Source organism: Sinocyclocheilus rhinocerous, unplaced genomic scaffold, assembly GCF_001515625.1.
Source record: "Sinocyclocheilus rhinocerous isolate Xijiao unplaced genomic scaffold, SAMN03320098_v1.1 scaffold1265, whole genome shotgun sequence".
In the NCBI taxonomy this organism is placed as follows: domain Eukaryota; kingdom Metazoa; phylum Chordata; class Actinopteri; order Cypriniformes; family Cyprinidae; genus Sinocyclocheilus; species Sinocyclocheilus rhinocerous.
In genome coordinates, this window is record NW_015657967.1 from 617,228 (window position 1) to 637,521 (window position 20,294).

Genomic DNA, 20,294 nt, shown 5'->3' on the forward strand with positions numbered 1-20,294 from the left:
ATTGTCCTCATTTGTAAGTCGCTTTGGATAAAAGTGTCTGCTAAATGAATAAATGTAAATGTAAAATGCAAGATAAATCTCTAAAACAGAAAAAAAAAAACTGTTCACATTTTACACCCAGTACATACTGTAAATGCACTGTAAAAAAAATTAGGTTTTACGGTTTTAACTTAATTTACAGTTAAATACCGTAATTTCATTAACTGACATAATGTTAATATACCAATCTATTGAAGTACTGAAATCTGTTTTGTACCTTTGTAGTACACTGATAACCACCAAATGCAGGTGGTGATGAGAAAGTCACATGATGAACCAATTACATGTAATGTCCAATACAGTTTTTCACCGTATATAGTAGGGGAATTTACCGTTAACCATTTAACAGGTTTTTACTGTAGCATTTTTACAGTCTTTTACCGTTAAATTCACAGTGATTTTTTACAGTGTGTGATGTGTGCATTCATTTCAAAATTATTGAGGCTAGTATGTGACTCAGATTAGCATTTAGGACAGTTAAAGGTCAGATATAAGAATATTCTTTCTTTCTTTCTTTCCTCCTTCTCCCTCTCTCTCTCTCTCTCTCTCTCTCTCTCTCTCTCAGGTACAGTAGTTCTTGCTAACCTGGAGCCCAACACAACGTATGAAGTGCGCGTGGCAGCCGTCAATGGAAAGGGTCAGGGTGATTTCAGCCACACAGAAACCTTCCAGACATTACCCATCCGTGAGTATTTCACCATATCTCCCGTCTTCAGTTTGTGTCGCTCCCATCACTGTGTGTTTGACAACAAGGACAATGAGACCTTTCACAGTGTGCAATTGTATATATAACATCATATTCTTTAGATTTCTGTGTTGACGCTCCTCCAGTGAACTTTTTTTAAGCTCCTTCATTGTAATAATGCTGCGTCTTCTGTCTGTCAGATCTTGAGTTGTGTCTGATGGTCTTGTTTTTCTCAGGTGAGCCGAGTCCTCCGACAGTTCATGGACAGAGAGGCGTCGGTAAGGCCTACAGACTCGGACTGATCAAACAGGACGACGGCGGGATGCCCATCGTGGAGTACATCGTGAAGTATAAAACGGTGTGTAAGCTCAACCACAGACACTTTTCACATTTCTGTGGGTCTCAGAAGTCATCTTAGTTGGGTGAACTTCTGTAGTGATAAATGGAAACCAAATCAAATATAAGTATTGCATAATTATTTGCTCCAATAGCAAAAGAAAAAAAAAATCAACAATAGTATTATGTCTTTATAAAAGTGGAAAAACATTGTTTACAGCGGTCAGAAGAGAGAAAGATATCAAATTTGCCATCGCTCCCTCAGCCGTTGTTAGAAACACCCAGTAAGTTTGTGTTTTTATTAGCTGTTGTTTTTTTCTAGGGTTATTGCAGTTAACTAAATCTAAATCTGATACTGAAATTAAAGCCATTAAAAAAAAAAAAAGATTGTTATTTAAAGTAAACTAAACAAAAAAACTAATACAAAATTACACAAAAACACACACAACAACATTACTAAAACTAAAAGTAAAATATAAAATAAAAATTGATTCAAAATATTATTAAAATTATAATATTATAATTGTATTAATTTTAGTTATGTTAGTACTTCAACTTACATTTATTTTGTTTCAGTAAGGTGCCAAGGCCACATTTATATTTTTTGTTTAGGTTTTTAAGTTTTAGTTTTCCATTTAATATTTAGCATATATTTAATTTTATTTCAGCTTCATTTTAATGAATGAAGATGATTTTTAATAGTTTTAGTTTTAGTTAACAATATCAGCACTGGGACTAAACTATCATGAATTAGCATGGACATTTTTTTCAGTAGATATTAGACTATTGACACTGGCTATTGTTATTGCTAATATTGTTAGATCCTTTATGATAAATGTCTTGTGTTTTTAATCATCTGTATTTCACTTTAAAAAAAAAGTGTCTGCTAAATTAATTAATGTAAATGTATAATGCAAGGTATATCTGCATACATATTAGTTTTATCAAACATACAGTAAAAAAACTGTAATATTGTGAAATATTATTGCAATTTTAAATGGCTGTTTACTGAAACTAATAAAATGAGCATATTAGAATGATTTCTGAAGGATCACGTGACACTGAAGGCTGGAGTAATGATGCTGAAAATTCAGCTTTGATCAGAGCAATAAATTAAATTATAAAATATGTTGAAATATAAAACAATTATTTCAAATTGTAATAATATTCCACAATATTACTGTTTTTACTGTATTTTTGATCAAATAAATGCAGCCTTGATGAGCAGAAGAGACTTCATTAAAAACATTACAAAAGTCTTAATGATTCCAAACCTCTCACTGGTGTTTTTAACATCAAGATTCCATATAAATGAGTTTGGGATTAGGGTACTGAACATAAACGCTATACATTTCATATACTTTATACTGTATATTCTAACACAATTACACAGTCGTATGAATGAAATAGAGGAAGACAGCATGTTAATGCAGACCCGTGCTGCTGACTGTCCTGAGCAGCTCACTCTGAGACGTTGGCCAGTGGAAGGTGGAAGGATGTGGGTGGAGTCACAGGCCACTGTTGTGGGAAATACAGCAGATGCTGGGTTATATGTGCTGGATGCTGCAATGCAATATAACAGCTGCTCACCATGAGACAGACCATCAGCAGTTCTCTCAGGTGAATTTAAATCACTCGTGAAAACGAGTTCGAATTTTGAAACTTCATGCAACTCCGTCAACTCTCATTCTAAAGAAACTGTATGTTTGTGTGTATGTGTGTTTTAGCTTAGTTTTGATGTAATCTAGAGTAGCCAGTAAAATTCATGTTTCATTTATAATGAATCATTGTTTGGTGTCATATAATTTCAAGGTTAAACCCTTTTGCCAAAGATTACGTTACCTCTCTAAGAGCTTACGAATTATTATAATCGTATTAACCCGTGGCCAGGGGGAATACAGTTATTCAAATTGTTAAAATATACTAAGAATCACCGGCTCGCTGGACGACCCTTGATTTAAAGTGTAAACTATCAGATTTGAATTGAGCTTTAATCAGGTTGACTCAGAATTTTCAGATTCGAGTCCTTTTAAAACCTGAATGAATTAATAATAATTAATTCCCTTACAAATGAGTTAATTTCATTACATAATATTTATATTTATTTCAGCTTAATTTCCATGAATGAAAATGATTTTAACAGTTTTAGTTTTAATTAACAATAACACTGGCACTAATCAATATATAATGCATGGAGTTTTCACTATCGTGTTATTGCTAATACTGTTAGCTCCTTTATAATAAATGTCTTGTGTTTTTCTTCATCTGTCTTTCACTTTGGATAAAAGTGTCTGCTAAATGAATAAATGTAAATGTAAAATGCAAGATAAATCTCTAAAACAGAAAAAAAAAAACTGTTCACATTTTACACCCAGTACATACTGTAAATGCACTGTAAAAAAAATTAGGTTTTACGGTTTTAACTTAATTTACAGTTGAGCAATAAATTAAATTATAAAATATGTTGAAATATAAAACAATTATTTCAAATTGTAATAATATTCCACAATATTACTGTTTTTACTGTATTTTTGATCAAATAAATGCAGCCTTGTTGAGAAAACTTATTTCAAAAACATTTAAAAAATCGTAATTATTCCAAACATTTGACCGACAGTGTAGACAACTAATGTAAAGCTAGTGACTCGCACTACACAGTTTGCTTTAGGCAATTTACACATGCATGAATTCATTGTAAATGCAAGTTTATGTTGTGTTTGTTACATTTGCAGAAATACATGTTGAATTTGTACTGTAAAATAGCACAGAACTCTTGTTATGCTTTAAGCCATGGATTCATGACTGCGTTTGCACACTGTCCTAATTCACTGCGTTAATCCGCGAGCTGATTTTAGTGTATATCTGACGGGTCGAAGGCTTCCAGCCGCCCATAGCCATGTGGGCAGATGAATCTGTAATGTTCTGGGGGAGAAATCCTGCTTTTCCTCCGTCTGGCATACAGTGAGTCTGCAGTGAAATGGCATTCATGCTGTGGCCTCATTCGCTTAAAGAATATGGATGCGTGAGAGAAACACTTTGAAGTCCTTTAATTCTCCTCAGAGGATCTGCAGGAGGTGATTCGCCATGAGTTTTCCTCTCCGTTATGGATATAAGGAACAAAGAGCCAACCAGAGCGTTTGCTTCACTAAATACCAACAGTTACACCTACACTGCAGTTTTGTCCTGGTTTTGGGTGAATCTCAAAGAGCAAAGAATATGAAGCTTATTTTAGGACCATTAAGTTTTTTTTTTGTGTTTTTTTTTTCACATTATTTATTTTAAGGGGTCATATGATGCATTTTCATGTTTTCCTTTTTCTTTTGTGTGTTATGTAGCTGTGTGTGCACGTATAAGATCTGCAAAGTTACAAAGCTCAAAGTCTCCCACAAAAAAAAGAGAAGGCTGACCAAGACCTGCCGAAAATGCCCCAATCGAGCTCTCCCTCCCATATCTACGTCATTATGTTGAAATATTTCCATAATGACACCCAAATATATGCGCAAAGAAAGAAGGCATGGTTTTCAGGTATCGCAGAAGTGCATCTATGCGAAAGCAAAAGCACTTTATTTCAGTATGTCTGGCAAGTGTTTTATAATGGACACTCGCTGAAGAAGCGTGTTTTTATAGGAGTTTGCTGCGGTCAGTGGTGGTTATATACATATGGGCATCAACACTCACTCTGACAGAGGAGTGCTTTTTTAAGTTGTGTTTTTAAACATTCTGAATGGATCCGTTTATATTTCAGTCATGTTAAGGCCCCGATCAGACAGGATGCGTGTTTTGCAGTGAGAGGCGCCTTTTTAAAATTGTTTTCCATTGACAGTGAGCATTTTGCACACTGTTTATGCGCCCTGGGCGCCTCACGATTTAGCCGCCTGCTGCGCCTCGTGTTTTTTTTTTTTTTCTTTTTTCATTGTCCATTTGAATGAATGGAGAGGCGGGCCTTCCATTGTGGTGACAGTAGTTTACAGTTGCTTGGAATGTCTGGAGACTGCAATGATGGAGGCAAAACTTGTGGTGGCTGTCGCGCGTTGCCCAGAGCTGTATTTTTTTTAACTTTCTGCTAATATGACAGTTTACTTAACAGCAAAGATTTTAGAGCACTCGCGCTATAATCCTTGATTAGACTGACAGGACAGCTGATTCGGTGGTTGCCTAGCAACATAAAAAACTGCAGAGCACTGCTCTTTTCTAAATTAAACAAAAAAAGTTAAACAAAAAAAAGGCAGTGCGGTGCAGTGCACCTCACGTTTAAAAAAAAAACGCATTCTGTCTGATCGGGGCCTAAAGCGACTGGTCTGTTGGCATCTATTGGCGCTTTTCCACTGCATGGTACGGCACGGTACGGCTCCGTACGGTTCACTTTTGGGGGGTTTTCCACTGGGTACAGTACCTGGTACCTGGTACTTTTTTTAGTACCACCTCGGTTGGGGTTCCAAGTGAACCGTATTTTTTTTAGGAGTCGTGGTAGTAGAGGCGGCGCAACTATAACGACATGTGAATAATCCCACCCACTCTAAAGCGGTACTGAACTGCAGTGGAAAAGCAAACCGTGCCGAGCCGAACCGTGCCGTGCCGTACTGAGCCGTACCGAGCCGAGTCGTACCACGCAGTGGAAAAGTGCCATATGTGTGGTTCTGTTTGGTATTGCAGCTTGACTTGTAGTTATAGAAAATACTCTAAACAAATGTGACATACCTAAGGAGAATGGAGCCTCTTCTCCGCCACTGTTAAATGCCGAGCGCGCCTCTCCTCGAGAGACCGGACTCTTCCCCCGTGCATGCACGCTGGTGTCCTTGTCGGTCCAGGAAGGGAGCCCGGGAGGATTCCTGCACCGCCAGAGACACGAGCTGCCGGACCCACGGTCCGGAAATGAGATGCAACCATGATGCAGCCGACAGGCTAGGATGCCGGGCCGTTAATCCTCTGAAGCGCTGTGGGCCAGGGAAAATGAGCCGCTGTGAAGAAGCCGGCCCTCGCGCCCCGGACCACAGAAAGGAGTGCATGTGACCGCTGGACTCCACCCCTTACCTGGACCCCTCCTTTCCGAACACTGCCCTCTTTTACTATTCCCCAGCACAATGAGGACACTAGATCCCCTGTTTATTTTGAACACTCCTTCCCCTCTGGACACTTTATTACCCGTTTTGGACATTTTATGTTTATTTTCTGTTGAATAAAAGCCTCTCCGAGGCCTGACGCCACACCCACTGTGTCTGTCGTTTGCTCCTCACGCCACATTGGTGGAGAAAGTGAAAGTGACGTGACATGTGGCCAAGTATGGTGACCCATACTTGGAATTAGTGCTCTGCATTTAACCCATCCAAAGTGCACACACACAGCAGTGAACACACACACGGAGCAGTGGGCAGCCATTTATGCTGCGGAGCCCGGGGAGCAGTTGGGGGTTCGGTGCCTTGCTCAAGAGCACCTCATTCGTGGTATTGAAGGTGCGAGAGAGCGCTGTACATTCACTCCCCCCACCTAAAATGCTAAAATTGTTGGACGTGGCACCCTACCAAGAAAATGTTCCACCAGCCGCCACTGTATATACACTAACATTAGGTTACTTTTAGCCTTATACCCTAGAGCTGGTTCACCCTTTACCTAAGCTGAATCATCTGAAGCGGTTTCGGTAAAACAATCAAGAACAAGAACTGAAAAAAAGAAGACTACATTTTGAAAGTTAACTTTAAAAAAATCAGCTACTGCTGTGCTGAGTCCTGTGGATAAGTGGCCATTCACACCAAAACAGTTGTTGTGCTATTTTTCAGATGTTTTCCTATGTGAGCATGCAATGGATGTCTTTGACCATTCCGTTGCTTTTTGCCATTTTCAAGGTTGAAGTATTGTTTAAGTGTCTAGAGATGCCTTCATTAAAAAAATAAATAATAATTTTCTGGATCTCTGTGCGCACACTCAGATGAAATCCTGCAGGCGCCCCTGACCCAAACGATTGAGTGTTTTACGGAAGACAGTTTCCTGAACCTGGGAGAGTACAAGGCCGACTGTGCAGTAGCCCCTCATTGCAGAACACAAGATCCAGGGGGTGTGGTTGGATCCACATCTAGGGGGTGGAGATTGGTAGGTTTAGAGGTGGAGATGGGTAGGTTTAGGGATCAGGGGGTGGAGACGGTTAGGTTTAGGTATATGTAAGGTGGGAGGAGTTGGATCTGGATCCAACCATGCCCCCTGGACCTTGTGTTCTGCAGTGAGGGCCATCTCCGGCTGTGCAGAAAGGCTGTTTCTAAAAAAAAGGGGCAATTTCAACTTTGCTAGGACAGGCTGGCACTTCTGAATCAGAGCCCATAAGAATGTTTTATTATTTATTATTGACTGTTCAAATGTGGAGTTTGGTGAAGTGTAGAGTAATGCATATTGTTTGTCTTTCTTATGATCACAAGTGCAGACAAGTGCAGATGGATTTATGTTTACAAACGTAGTATCCTCTGTTCTCCACTTATAACTGGCATTGAAAAGACGACAAACATAGATGCATTAAGGGTGGGTTGCACCAATAAGGATTAATCTTAAATCTAGATTAAATCAAGCCAAACTTTAAACCTTGTTTAAAAATAAGGAGGTTTACATTTAAACCATCATTTTGATCCTGGATTTATTTTATTTTTAAGATAGATTAACTTTAATCCTGTTGCTCCATAACTTTAAACTCAGATTTAAATCTCAATTAGGGATTAATTTTAAATTTACAAGTGAGGAGGTTTAAATGAAATAAAGTGCACCTACAGTTACAATTATGTGGCTGAATAAACAAAGAAAACAATAGAGGGTTAGTTGTAAGGTCTCAGAGAGGTGTTTATTACAAATAAAAAGGAATATTAAAGTGCATTGAGCGAGATGGTCCTCACTGCAGAACACAAGATCCAGCCCAGCAAGCACCGGACGTCTTTGTAACGTCAGGTTTACTTTGGACATGACGTCAGACAGACGTTGCATTTTGGTTGAAAATGAAAATCAGGTTGACGTCAATATTTGACGTCAATTTGATGTTGACTTAACATTGGATTTTGAGTAAACAAGCTAAAAAACCCAGAACTGCATTTTTATAAGCTGTCGACCCCAAAAAAATGAGCGTTTAGGACACAAATAGTTGTAGATGTCGGGTATTTCACGTTGGACCATTCAGTTGGATCATTTCTCAAACAAAAGGAAGATTAGGAAAAGGGGCACTGACATAGACCAATAAAATTGAGTTTCTTAATATATCTCCTCCTCTCAGATTTGCATAGGGTGGTGAAATAATCCTTTGACATGGTTAAAAATAATGGATGGTCTTGTCGCCGATTACGTTTCCCTCCAGTGGGCGCAGTTCTCAGAGTAATATGACACGTTGAGCTCTACTTTTGTGTCCTAAACGCTCGTTTTTTTGGGGTCGACAGCTTATAAAAACGTAGTTCTGTTTTTTTTTAGCTTGTTTACTGTACACCTTGTCACATAGCAGCTTTTAGGCATTGCTCTGTTTTTTTGTATAAGTCAGAAATGACAAGGAGGCAGCTTCCCGCAATAGAAAGTCAATAGAGAGCGTTGGATTGTTTTCCCCCCCGGTGGGCATGGTCTTCAGATTATGGCGCTTTGCGCTCTGTCTCTATACCTAAACCTACCTGTCTCCACCCCCTGAGCCCTAAACACACCCATCTTCACCCCCTAGATGTGGATCCAACCACGCCCCCTGGATCTTGTGTTCTGCAGTGAGGGACTACTGCATCTTGACAGCCCGTAGTAAACTTGCGTCTGCTATCAAGTCCGGGATGTGAATCTGTCACTTATCTCGGTGCATCTCGGCGTACGACTAAGAAAAGAAGGCACAAACGTTTCTCACGGCCGCTCCACACGCGTGCTGTACGGCGTCAAACGGACGGGACGCCGCTGTCACGAGCAGAGAAAGTCACTCTGTGAATCATGCCAGTTGTTTTCTCTTATCTCGGCTGTTTTGTCATAAGATATACTCCATTAATTGATACTATAAATATATTTCCAAAATTATGAAATCCGTATGCACTGCCTAAATGTATTCATTGCTTGCTTGATCAGCCATTTGAATAACAGTCTCTCTATGGATTTGAGGAATATTAACATTGTTCTTGTTTAATTGCAATGGCAAATCCATCATGGCGGAGAAAATTAATCGTAGATGGAGGTTTTAATCGCAGGTTAGAATTCTAACCCCTGATTTGTTCATCTGTGTTTAAAATTAAGTGGTGCAACACAACTCGATTTAAAATACAAAACCCAGATCAACAAATCCTTGATTAGCTCTAAACTTTGCTTAATTTAATTTAGGGTGGTGCAACCCACCCTAAGTGTTCTTTTTCACACTGGACGCTCAAGCAGAGCTGAAACAGCACGCACCTGTTGTGCTTTCACACTGGCGGTGTCATGTGCAGGTTTACCACTCTGATATGTTTGGCTCAAGTCGCGCAAAGTTGGTCTGCATTTTCAGAATCTGACTCGGGCTCAAACTGATGGTAAAACTGTCGACATTATTAGGCCTAACTGTTATAATTGCTTTAGAAGCTGAAGCTTGTGATTTTGTATGGGGCATTACATTTCCGACACACGCTTGAGATTTTCGGCCAATCATAACGCACTGGGTCAGCTGGCCAATCAGAGCACACTGCGCTTTTCGAAGGAGGGGCTTTGTAGAAATCGACTCATTTTAGAAAGACTGGGAATGGAGGGATCAACAATAATGAACTGTACGTGAAAAAAAAAATGTGTTTTTGAGCATTAAAGCATGCTAACATATTAAATTGCACCCAATACACAAAATAATGATCTTTATTTAAATAGCATCATATGAGCCCTTTAAACAATTAAGTAAACAAAGTATCATTACCTTAATGCAATGACTAAATAAGAAGTCTCTTCTGCTCACCAAGGCAGCATTATTTGATTAAAAATACAGTAAAAACAGTAAATATATTTCACATATATTTTCACATATTGTTGTATAAATATTACAATTTTAAATAAGTTTGCTATGAGAATAAATGAAAATGAAAATATTGTAAAATGTAATTTATTTCTGTGATGGAAAGCTGAATGTGTTAACACACACACACACAATTTTGGTGGAAATGTGATTAACAGCTGAATGCAAAAACTCTTTTTAAAAAAATCATAAAAATTGACTTAATTTTCATGCAAAATAATCGTTTACAGTAAATATTTTCTTGTTTTTTCTTTAAAATTTTGTAGCGAAACATGACCCTGATGTGTTTTGGTCAGATTCACCCTTTTTAGGGTAAATTATCAATTAATGATCAATAAATGACGGGTGGAAAACTTTTGAAGAATGACAATACAAGAAACACCATTAAGGCACAACAATGACACTATTTCCAAGTCTTCTTAAGTAGGGTTATTATTGTGAAATAACTTACTGACCTTAAAGTTTTGATTGGTGGTCTACATATAATTAATAAAAATACAGAAGGCCTACATATATGTGCATTTAAATATAATGTAAATATTTATTATACTATTTTTTAAATTAATTATTTGTATCACAGTAATGAAAGCTAAAACATAAAAAATGTAACGTGAACTGAAATAAAATATTGATTAAAAAAACAAATCTGAAACCTGAACCGGAATTTAAATAAAATTAGAAAAAGTTAATGAGCCCAAAACTTTTGAATGGTAGTGCACATATAATTAATTCAAATACATATTTACACATTTATATGTTATTGAAATATTTATTGTACTGAATATCATTTATTTGTAATCAATTGTTGCAGTCACAGCAATGGAAATTAAACTTAAATCAAAACTAAAACCATTTTAAAAAGTATTGCAAATAAAATAAATATTAACTGAAATAAAACAACATATGCATATAATGCATATAAATAACTGCTGCCAATGCTACATAACTAAAATAACTAAGTCTGAAATAACTAAAATTAAATAAACTAAAATTAATGAATAAAATGAACTATCAAACAATAAAATTTACTACTCCAAAATTACTTTAACTAAAACTAAAGTGAAAACAGAAAATATAAAAATAAAATCGAATTCAAAATATTTAGAGAAACTAGAACAGTATCTCAATGATACTAAAATAACACCGTTCTGAAGTCCTGTGATGCTTTGTGTGAGAAACAGACCCAAATGAATTAGGGAATGAATGAAGTAATTTTGTTATCAGTGAGATGTCTGTGTGCAGGATAAAGAGGAGCAGTGGATGACCAAGCTGGTTCCTGGCATGAATGACTTTGCGCTGCTACAGCCGCTGCAGTGGAACACGCGCTACAATGTGGAGATCACGGCGCGCAATGTCAAGGGCCTGTCAGAGCCCACCTTCTTCCAGTTCCTTATGCCGCAGAAACCTGACATCACAGGTACACGCGCATCCTTCACCGCTCCACATCTGCCCCACAGCTCGCAGACTGGTGCTGTTCTGCAGAATTGTGTCAAATTACCACTGAATTCATTTGCTTTTATTATCCAGACTTTGGCTGCATCCCACTTCGCATATAGTGTACTATACAGGCTCTGTTTCAAACCCTACATAGGGGACGACCTTTTGATATAATCCTAAAGTGAACTGGTACTTCACAAGCTATTTTAGTATTTATTGGTATTTTTAATTAGTTTTTATTTTATATATTTTTATTGTTTTTTATATGAAAAATAAAATGAAGTCTTATATAGTCTTATAATATTTTGCAAAACTGAAATTAAACCTGTTTTAGAACTATCAAGATATTTTACTTCTTATTTTTTGTAATCATCATTATTATTATTATTATTAGAAGTGGTGATCTTCATTATTGTATTACAGTATTTTTTTGTGTTTTTTATTTTTTATTTATTTATTTATTTATTTATGTATTTATTTATTGTTATCACCATAATTTGGAAAGTACAGCAAATACTATATAAATACTTTAAAATTTTAAATATTATATTAATATGTAATTTAATTCGATTAATTTGTAAAGCATTTTCCCGTTTTAAAATATTGAAAATTTTGGGGATAATTTTGTGCTTTTAACTAATTAATTGATTGATTGATTGATTTCTGTATTTATTTATCTATCGATCAACATAAATTGGACAGTACACCAAACACTGATATATTGCAAGTACATTTTTGTATTAACATTGTAATTTTCCTTATTATAGTAATACAGATTTATTATAGCATTTATATGTGTGTGTGTGTGTGTGTGTGTGTGTGTGTGTGTGTGTGTGTGTGTGTGTGTGTGTGTGTGTGTGTGTGTTTCTGTTTTAATTTTAGTTGAGGTTTTGGCTATTTTGTTGTGTGTTTTGTCATTTTTTATTAGTTTTTGTATGCTTTTTTAAATGTTTTCATAAATTTTTACTTATAGTAATTTTAGTACTTCTAATTAAACTAATGAAAATATGAAATGTTGCCTTGGCAACTAACTGAAATTGTGTATGTGTGTGTTTTATTTTATTTCAATTAATGTAAATACTTTTAAATCTTTCCCTGCCAAACACGGAATTTTCCGTTATTTATTAGATAACGCTTCCCAGCCAAACACAAGTATGGGTTCAATGCTATTACACATCTTCTGAATGAGTCCACTATCACCCGATCAAAAACACAGGCTAGGGAGACAAATAATGTGATCATCAACAATAAATAGCATATAAATGTTACAGAGTGAAATGTTGATCCCAGAAGTGGTAAAGTAGAGGCTCCGTTCTTTATTTTGATGCAATGCATGCTCAGATATTCATACAACAAAATATTCTAGAGGCCATAAAATTTTAGTGAAAATGATCAAAAATGCTGGCAGGGAAAGAGTTAATAGGTTCAGTTTTAATTAACGATAACACAAATGAATGATTGTAGATACCTGTCATAATGCACCATACAAATAGCAGCAATATTGAGTCCAGCAAGGCTCTAATTAAACATGAAATACAAAACACAACTGTGGCCATCGAAAAGTTCACATCTAGTGACATAAAGGAGGCAGAAGTGTGTATTTTCCCATCAGCAGGAGGTTTCATACTGAAGTTCATAGTATAAGTATGTGAACTTCAGCAGTTTATTAAACAGGGTCATCTCAGATCTCAGACGACAAGAACTTTCCTCATCTATATTCCTGCTTTCCTCATCAGCCCGATACGATAATCTGGGCGACGTTTGAAGGCGTGGAATAAAAATGGCTATGTTAACGTGAAGTCACGGTTGATCAGGGCTGGTTTCAGGTCTCGGGTAGCGTGAGATGAGGCGCCTGCAGCCAATCAGATCAGATCAAATGCACTGCAGCATGGCAGTGTGATTCGCTGATGCCGTTTGAAGAGCAAATCACGCTGACCTGTACTTTACCCACTTATCCGGACAAACTTAATCAAGCGCAGAACGTAAGAAACAGGTGAATCTCATGAAATATGTTTCAGCACAAAATCAATTGAAAGAATGAAGACATTGTATTTTGCAAAACTAAAACGAAGCCTGTTTCAGAACCATCAACGTGTTTTACTGTACTGTTTTTTTTTTTTTGTCATTCTTATCAAGTCTACTTTTTTGCTAAACTTATATTTGTTTTAATCACCATAAATTGGGCAGTACAACTAATTCTACTATGTCTAAATACTTTACAATTGTATTAACCCTTTAAAGGGCACTCATTGAAATACTTGGAAATTCAAAATTTCAAACCTGCAGTGTTTATGGAGGCTATTACAAGGCTTTTGAAATTTTGTGACTTAAAAAAAAAAAAAAAAAAATGTATGTTGCAAATCAAGGTCAATGAAGTTACCATATATGGTTCCTCGCCAGTCTATGGTAATTTTTCCCCCCAAAAGTGTATATATTTAAAATATAAGACACATATATAAAATATTAATAATCACATAAAACATATATAAACTTCATAGAATATTTATTTAGGAAATTTTTTTTATTTTATTTAGGAACATTTCTTCTTTTTCATATGTCAAAGTCACTTAGGCAACTACTTCATTTAATTTTCTGTTTTTCATATTACAGTAATGAGAATTTTGCAGTAAATGGTGATTTTTAATTTTTTAATTTTTTAATTTATTTATTTCGTTTTATTTATTTCGTTTTTTAACTAAAATTATTACATTTTTTAATCACCGTAAATTTTGGAGCAAATGTTGAAGCAAATGATACTATGTGCAGCTATGTTAAAGCTAAATTAATTAAGATACCAATGCAAAATTATCAGTTTCTCTGGTTTTACTGTTTATTTCAAATAAATTTTAAATAAGCATATTGTCATTTAGAGCATTTATTTGCAGAAATTTACAACTGGTCAAGATAACAAAAAAAAAAATGCAGTGTTTTCCATCTCAATTAATGCAAAGAAAACAAGTTCATATGCTAAAGTTTTAACTTAGGAAGAGTTCAGAGATCAATATTTGGTGGAATAAAGTGACATGGCGTGTCATGTTGCAAAAGTATGGTGTCCCATACTCGGAATTTGTGCTCTGCATTTAACCCATCCAAGTGCACACACACAGCAGTGAGTAGTGAACACACACACAGAGAGCAGTGGGCAGCCATTTTTTTGCTGCGGTACCTGGGGAGCAGTTGGGGGTTCGTGGGCTCGTGGTACTGAGTGTGAAAGAAAGCACTGGTCATTTACTCCACCTACAGTCCCTGCCAGTACCGAGACTCAAACCCGCAATCTTTGAGTTACAAGTCCGACTCTCTAACCATTAGGCCACGACTGCCCCCAATAACCACAATTTTCAATCACAGCTTTCATGTGTCTTGGCATGCTCTCCACCAGTCTTTCATATTGCTGTTGGATGACTTTATGCCACTCCTGGCACAAAAATTCAAGCAGCTCAGCTTTGTCTGATGGCTTGTGACCATCCATCTTCCTCTTGATCACATTCCAGAGGTTTTCAATGGGGTTCAGGTCTGGAGATTGGGCTGGCCATGACAGGGTCTTGATCTGGTGGTCCTCCATCCACACCATGATTGACCTGGCTGTGTGGCATGGAGTTGTCCTGCTGGAAAAAAAAAACAATCCTCAGAGTTGAGGAACATTGTCAGAGCAGAAGGAAGCAAGTTTTCTTCCAGGACAAACTTGTACGTTGACTTGATTTATGTACCCTTCACAAAGACAAATGTGCCCGATTCCAGCCTTGCTAAAAAGCACTGATCCTCTACCAAATTTCACAGTGGGTGTGAGACACTGTGGCTTGTAGGCCTCTCCAGGTCTCTGTCTAACCATTAGATGACCTGGTGTTGGGCAAAACTGAAAATTGGACTCATCAGAGAAGATGACCTTACTCCAGTCCTCTACGGTCCAATCCTTATGGTCTTTTGCAAACCTCAGCCTGGCTCTTCTTTGCTTCTCATTGATGAAGGTTTTTTTTCTAGCTTTGCACGACTCCAGCTCTGCCCCAGGAGCCTGTTTTCGAACTGTTCTCGTCATGCACTTCACCCCAGCTGCCATTTGCCATTCTTTTCGTAGGTCACTTGATGTCATCCTACGGTTGTTGAGTGATATTCGAATGAGTTGGAGGTCATCCCGGTCAGTGGAGAGTCATTTTCACCCTCTGTCGTTTTCTCGTTAAATAAGATGTGGTTGAGGTGATCACCTAATCAGTACTTCATTAAGCAGAATGAGGTTTGCCTGTGTAGGAATTCAACAGACACTGGAATAGAATGGCTGCCATACATGTAAAAAATTGGAGTGGTCTCTTAATCTTTTCCAGAGCGGTTAAAATATTTATATTTAATTGTATTATTATTATTATTGTTGTTGTTGTTGTTGTTGTTGTTGTTTTCCATATTACAGTAATGAGAATGTGGGGATAATTGGTGATTCACATTATTGTATTAAAGTACATTTGTACTAAAAGTATTGTATTTTTTAACCACTATATATTGAGCAGTACAGCAAATAGTAATATGTGTAAATATTTTACAATTTAAATATTGTATAAATATTTAATTAATTAATATTGCATTTTTCCCCATTACTGAAATGAGAGTTTGGGGTTAAATATTTAATTTAATTTTGTATATTTTTTTCCCTATTACAGTACATCAACACAGTGTGTATCATTTCATTAGTATATTTAACAGTGCATCTGATGTTCAAGACAGTACCTGTCACTGTCTTATTTTTACCTCCTTTCATTTGAATGATCCTGTATTGAATCATGCTGATTCCACCTCTACCTTCCAACAGTTTGATTTCATTTGAAATAGCATTGAGAAGTATCAGTGATTGTGTTGGCCGAGGTTCACACATATCTTCTGCGGTTTCTGTGCCACTCTCCTGCATTGACTGTATGAGACTGATTAAAAATGTAAGCTGAATTAATTCAGCTGCTGCTGTTTGATTAGAGTTTAATTTCTGCTGTTCATCAGGACATAAGCTATCTTTACTGGTAAGAAGTGATGTGAGCTTTGATAAGGACAGTCTTTATCACTGTCAGTTTGCTCTTTAACTTATCAGGGGTTATTGTGTTAGTTTGGCGAGTATCTTTGATCCTTTTTTATGCCTAATCCTTTATTATATTGAGTCAATTAATTTGAAAAATCTTGATATTATGTAGTAGAAAACACTTCCAAAGACAAAGGTACTGGCGGCACATAAAGACTCCAATGTAAATGAATGTCTCTTCACAATGATGATATAAAATGAAGCTGCCCATTTAAATATTGATTTTAATATAATGTTCCTGATATAAATCGCAAGGCCATCAAGATTTATTTTACTTATTATTACATTTTTTAAAATAATTCTTATTATAAATAGTTAACTTTATCATTCAAATATAGTACTTTTTTCTCTTTACAAAAAAAATAAAAAATATTATCACCATAAATTGGGCATCATAACAATACTACTATGAGTAAATACTTTACAGTTTAAATATTGTACTAATATATATATTTTTTAAATTAATATTTTATTTATGCAGGGTGGTGATGAGGTGAAAGTCAGTACTCATAACTTAATGAGTACAGGTGAGGACCGGGAAGGATGTTGGGAAATGTAGTGCAAAAGTGGCAGGTGATAGTGAGATTTTATTATTTTGTATTACATTTTTTATTAGTTTTAGTAATTTTAGTACTTCAACTTAAGCTAAATGAACATTTGAAATGTTGCCTATGTATAGATGTGAAAACGTGGAAACAGAAAATATAGAAATAAAATCTAATTCAAAATATTAAAACAATAGTATCAATGACACTCTTCTGAAGTCATATGATGCTTTAAATTAAATCAAAAATTTTCAGAAAACATTCTATGATCATCAAGAAAAAAAATTGTTTACTAAAAATTTTGATTTTTAGCAAAACATATTAAAATCAATATTTAAATACTAAACAATAATGGATACTACTGGGTACTAAATAAAATGGTAAATTAACTTACTTTTATCCCAGATTTTAGGTTAAAATCTGTCTGAATGTCTGAGGGAAAGTGTATATTCCTCCTTGGCTAGAACCCTTAGAAGTCAGCAGCAGACAGCAGGCGGTTCAGTAGTTGGGGAACAGATTGCTGGTTTCAGGTCAGCAGACGGCACCTGTAAAATGCTGCATGGGCATGGATATGATGATATGGACATTTGGCTCCATATAATATTGTATGATAGCGTTGCTTCACACGGGACAGTCACTTCAGCGGCATTCAGGGCCATTTTTGTGAGTCATTTAGCACTTTATTGGAAGATAATGTTAGTGAAACTCACCAGCAGTGCAGATTTCTCACAAAAAGCATTCAGGATTGCACTAACGGACTGAAAACCAAAAATAACTCAGACCAGGGTTGCATTACACATACAGATACAAATATGAATGTTTTTTGCTGGTTAAAGTTCATTACAGGCCTTTTCAGAGTGTAGATTTTACAGCATGGCATTATTAAAAAGACTGAAAAATAAGGTGTGAGCTGCTATTCATGTTATTGTTATAGCTTTAGATTAATTTGCATCTGTTTTTATTTCCCGTAATGAGTTTGACTTTATTAAAACTCTTCCTTTTGGCAGTTGGTTATAGTTTTAATTAGTTTTAACTTCTAAAGTTGACTAAAATCACTGGTGTTATTATAACTGATGTTGACAATCTAATCACTTCACATTAGATTTTTTTGTGGACTAATGAGTTGGGGAGTTATATGTACATAAACCTCCAGTCCATCAATTAACATCTTATGAAGCCAAAAGCTGCATATTTGTAAGGAAAAAAAAACATAATTACGACGTTTTAAACTTCAAACTAGTCCATAATCCATAATAGCGCTTCCTAAAAATAAATAAAAAATGAAGAAGTCCATCCCCTGTTGTCCTCTCACATCAAAATACCCACATATTTGTGTAGAACTGTTTTCGTCGTCTCACATCAAAATACCCACATATTTGTGTAGAACTGTTTTCATTTGTGAACGGTGCTTGAGCTGTGCATGTTTCTCTTCTGATTCAGACCAGATTACTTTTTCACTGGAGGAAGCTTTATTATGGATTATGGACTTGTATTTTAGCCAGAAACGACAATTTTAAGTTAAAAACATCTTAATGATGGATTTGTTTCTTACAAACACGCAGCTTTTGGCTTCACAGGGCATTAATTGATGGACTGAAGTTGTGTGGATTACTTGGATTATTGTGATGTTTTTATCAGCTGTTTGGACTCTCGTTCTGACGGCACCCATTTACTGCAGAGTATCCATTGGTGAGCAAGTGATATAATTCTCAATTTCTCCAAATTTGATGAAGAAACAAACTCATCTACATCTCGGATGGCTTGAGGGTGAGGATATTTTTCCAGCAAATGTTCTTTTTTGGGTGAACCATTACTTTAATTTTAAGTGGCTTCAAATATTTGTGCAAAAGTGAGTGTTTTGAAGTTCGATTTCCGTTTCGTTTATCCAGCACTGAACATGAATTATCCGTTTATGTTTGATGCTCTGTGCGATTCTCTCTTTGATAAGAATCAATGAAACCCTCCAAAGATGTTTGGTGCAGTGATGTTGACTCAAGGCTTCCCATATTTAAAAGTTCTATTCTAATCAATCAGTGCTTTAGGTATCTTCAGCACATTAACAGACATTTAGATGCTCACAGATGGTGTTTACGCTGCGGGTCAGTCCATACTCGCTTGATAAGCTGTAATATGAAGGTGAATGTCAGTCTCCTCTGGTTCTTTGTATTTCTAACATGTTGTGTGTGAATCTTTGATGATTTCATTCATAACACATCAAAAGATGGACTGCAGAATCATGTCCTAAAGCTTTGACTAACTTCAGATCAATACAGGAAGAGCTGTGGACTAAACACATCAGAAATAGAAATCTCTGAACCAGTGATTTCTGAGAAATCATTTAAAAGGTTTATTTTGTGTCTAGCTACAGTAAGTACATGCTTTTAGTAGAAGAATAAAGAACCACACAAGTAATGCCCTCTATTTTTCTTCAGCTATTGGATATATAATATCAGATCGAAATTTAAACTTAAAAAAAATAATAATGAAGGTAAAGTTAATGTACTACAATTACTAAAATTAAAACTGAAACAAAATTTATGTAAATAGTCATTTTGTGCTTTTTACATTTTTATATATTTTTTAAATGTAAAGTTAGAATCAAAATTTAAAATCTAATTCAAAATATGAATACTATAATAGTATATAAAAAATATATATTCTTGTTTTTCATAGATAGAAAATAGAAATAGCAGAATATTTTTTTTTCTTTGAGGATGTTTGAGAAGTGTCATTGTAAACTAAAACAATATTTTTTATTGAAATAAAGCTGAAACAAAACAATACAATTTAAATATTAGATGAAAACGATCTTAACTGAAACAAAAAAGATTGACCTGAAGTACTAACATTACTTAAACTATAAACTGAAATAAAACTAAATTAAATATGAAAAAAAAAAACAAAGCACATAACAAAATTACTAAAATTTAAATTTAAATATTTAAATAAAATAAAAAATATGAATATTAATACTATAATAGTAAATAAATACTAAAATACTACTGCTGGCTAGTAATATTAATAATAAAGTAAAAAAATAAAATAAATAAATTAAACAAAATATGGAAATATGCAGCTGTAACGAATCAGTCCACTGAAGGCAAGTGTAGTGAAGAACCCAAGTGTAGTTTATTTACAGGTGAAATCCAAACATCCAAACATAATCCGAGACTTGACTTGACATGAACAGACTTGACTAGAACAGACTTGACGAGGCATAAACAGACTAGACTCACCAACAGCGGG

General features: G+C 35.5%; 1 protein-coding gene across 3 annotated transcripts in view; it reads left to right on the forward strand.

The window, feature by feature from the left end:
• LOC107721821 (neural cell adhesion molecule 2-like) overlaps window positions 1-20,294 on the forward strand; it is a 407,305-nt gene that overhangs the window by 378,934 nt on the left and 8,077 nt on the right. For all 3 annotated transcript variants that reach the window (XM_016529987.1, XM_016529989.1, XM_016529988.1), the window contains exons 13-15: window positions 605-724; window positions 961-1,082; window positions 11,256-11,430. In XM_016529987.1, the coding sequence (XP_016385473.1) occupies window positions 605-724; window positions 961-1,082; window positions 11,256-11,430 (417 nt within the window). The remainder of the gene's footprint in view (window positions 1-604; window positions 725-960; window positions 1,083-11,255; window positions 11,431-20,294) is intronic.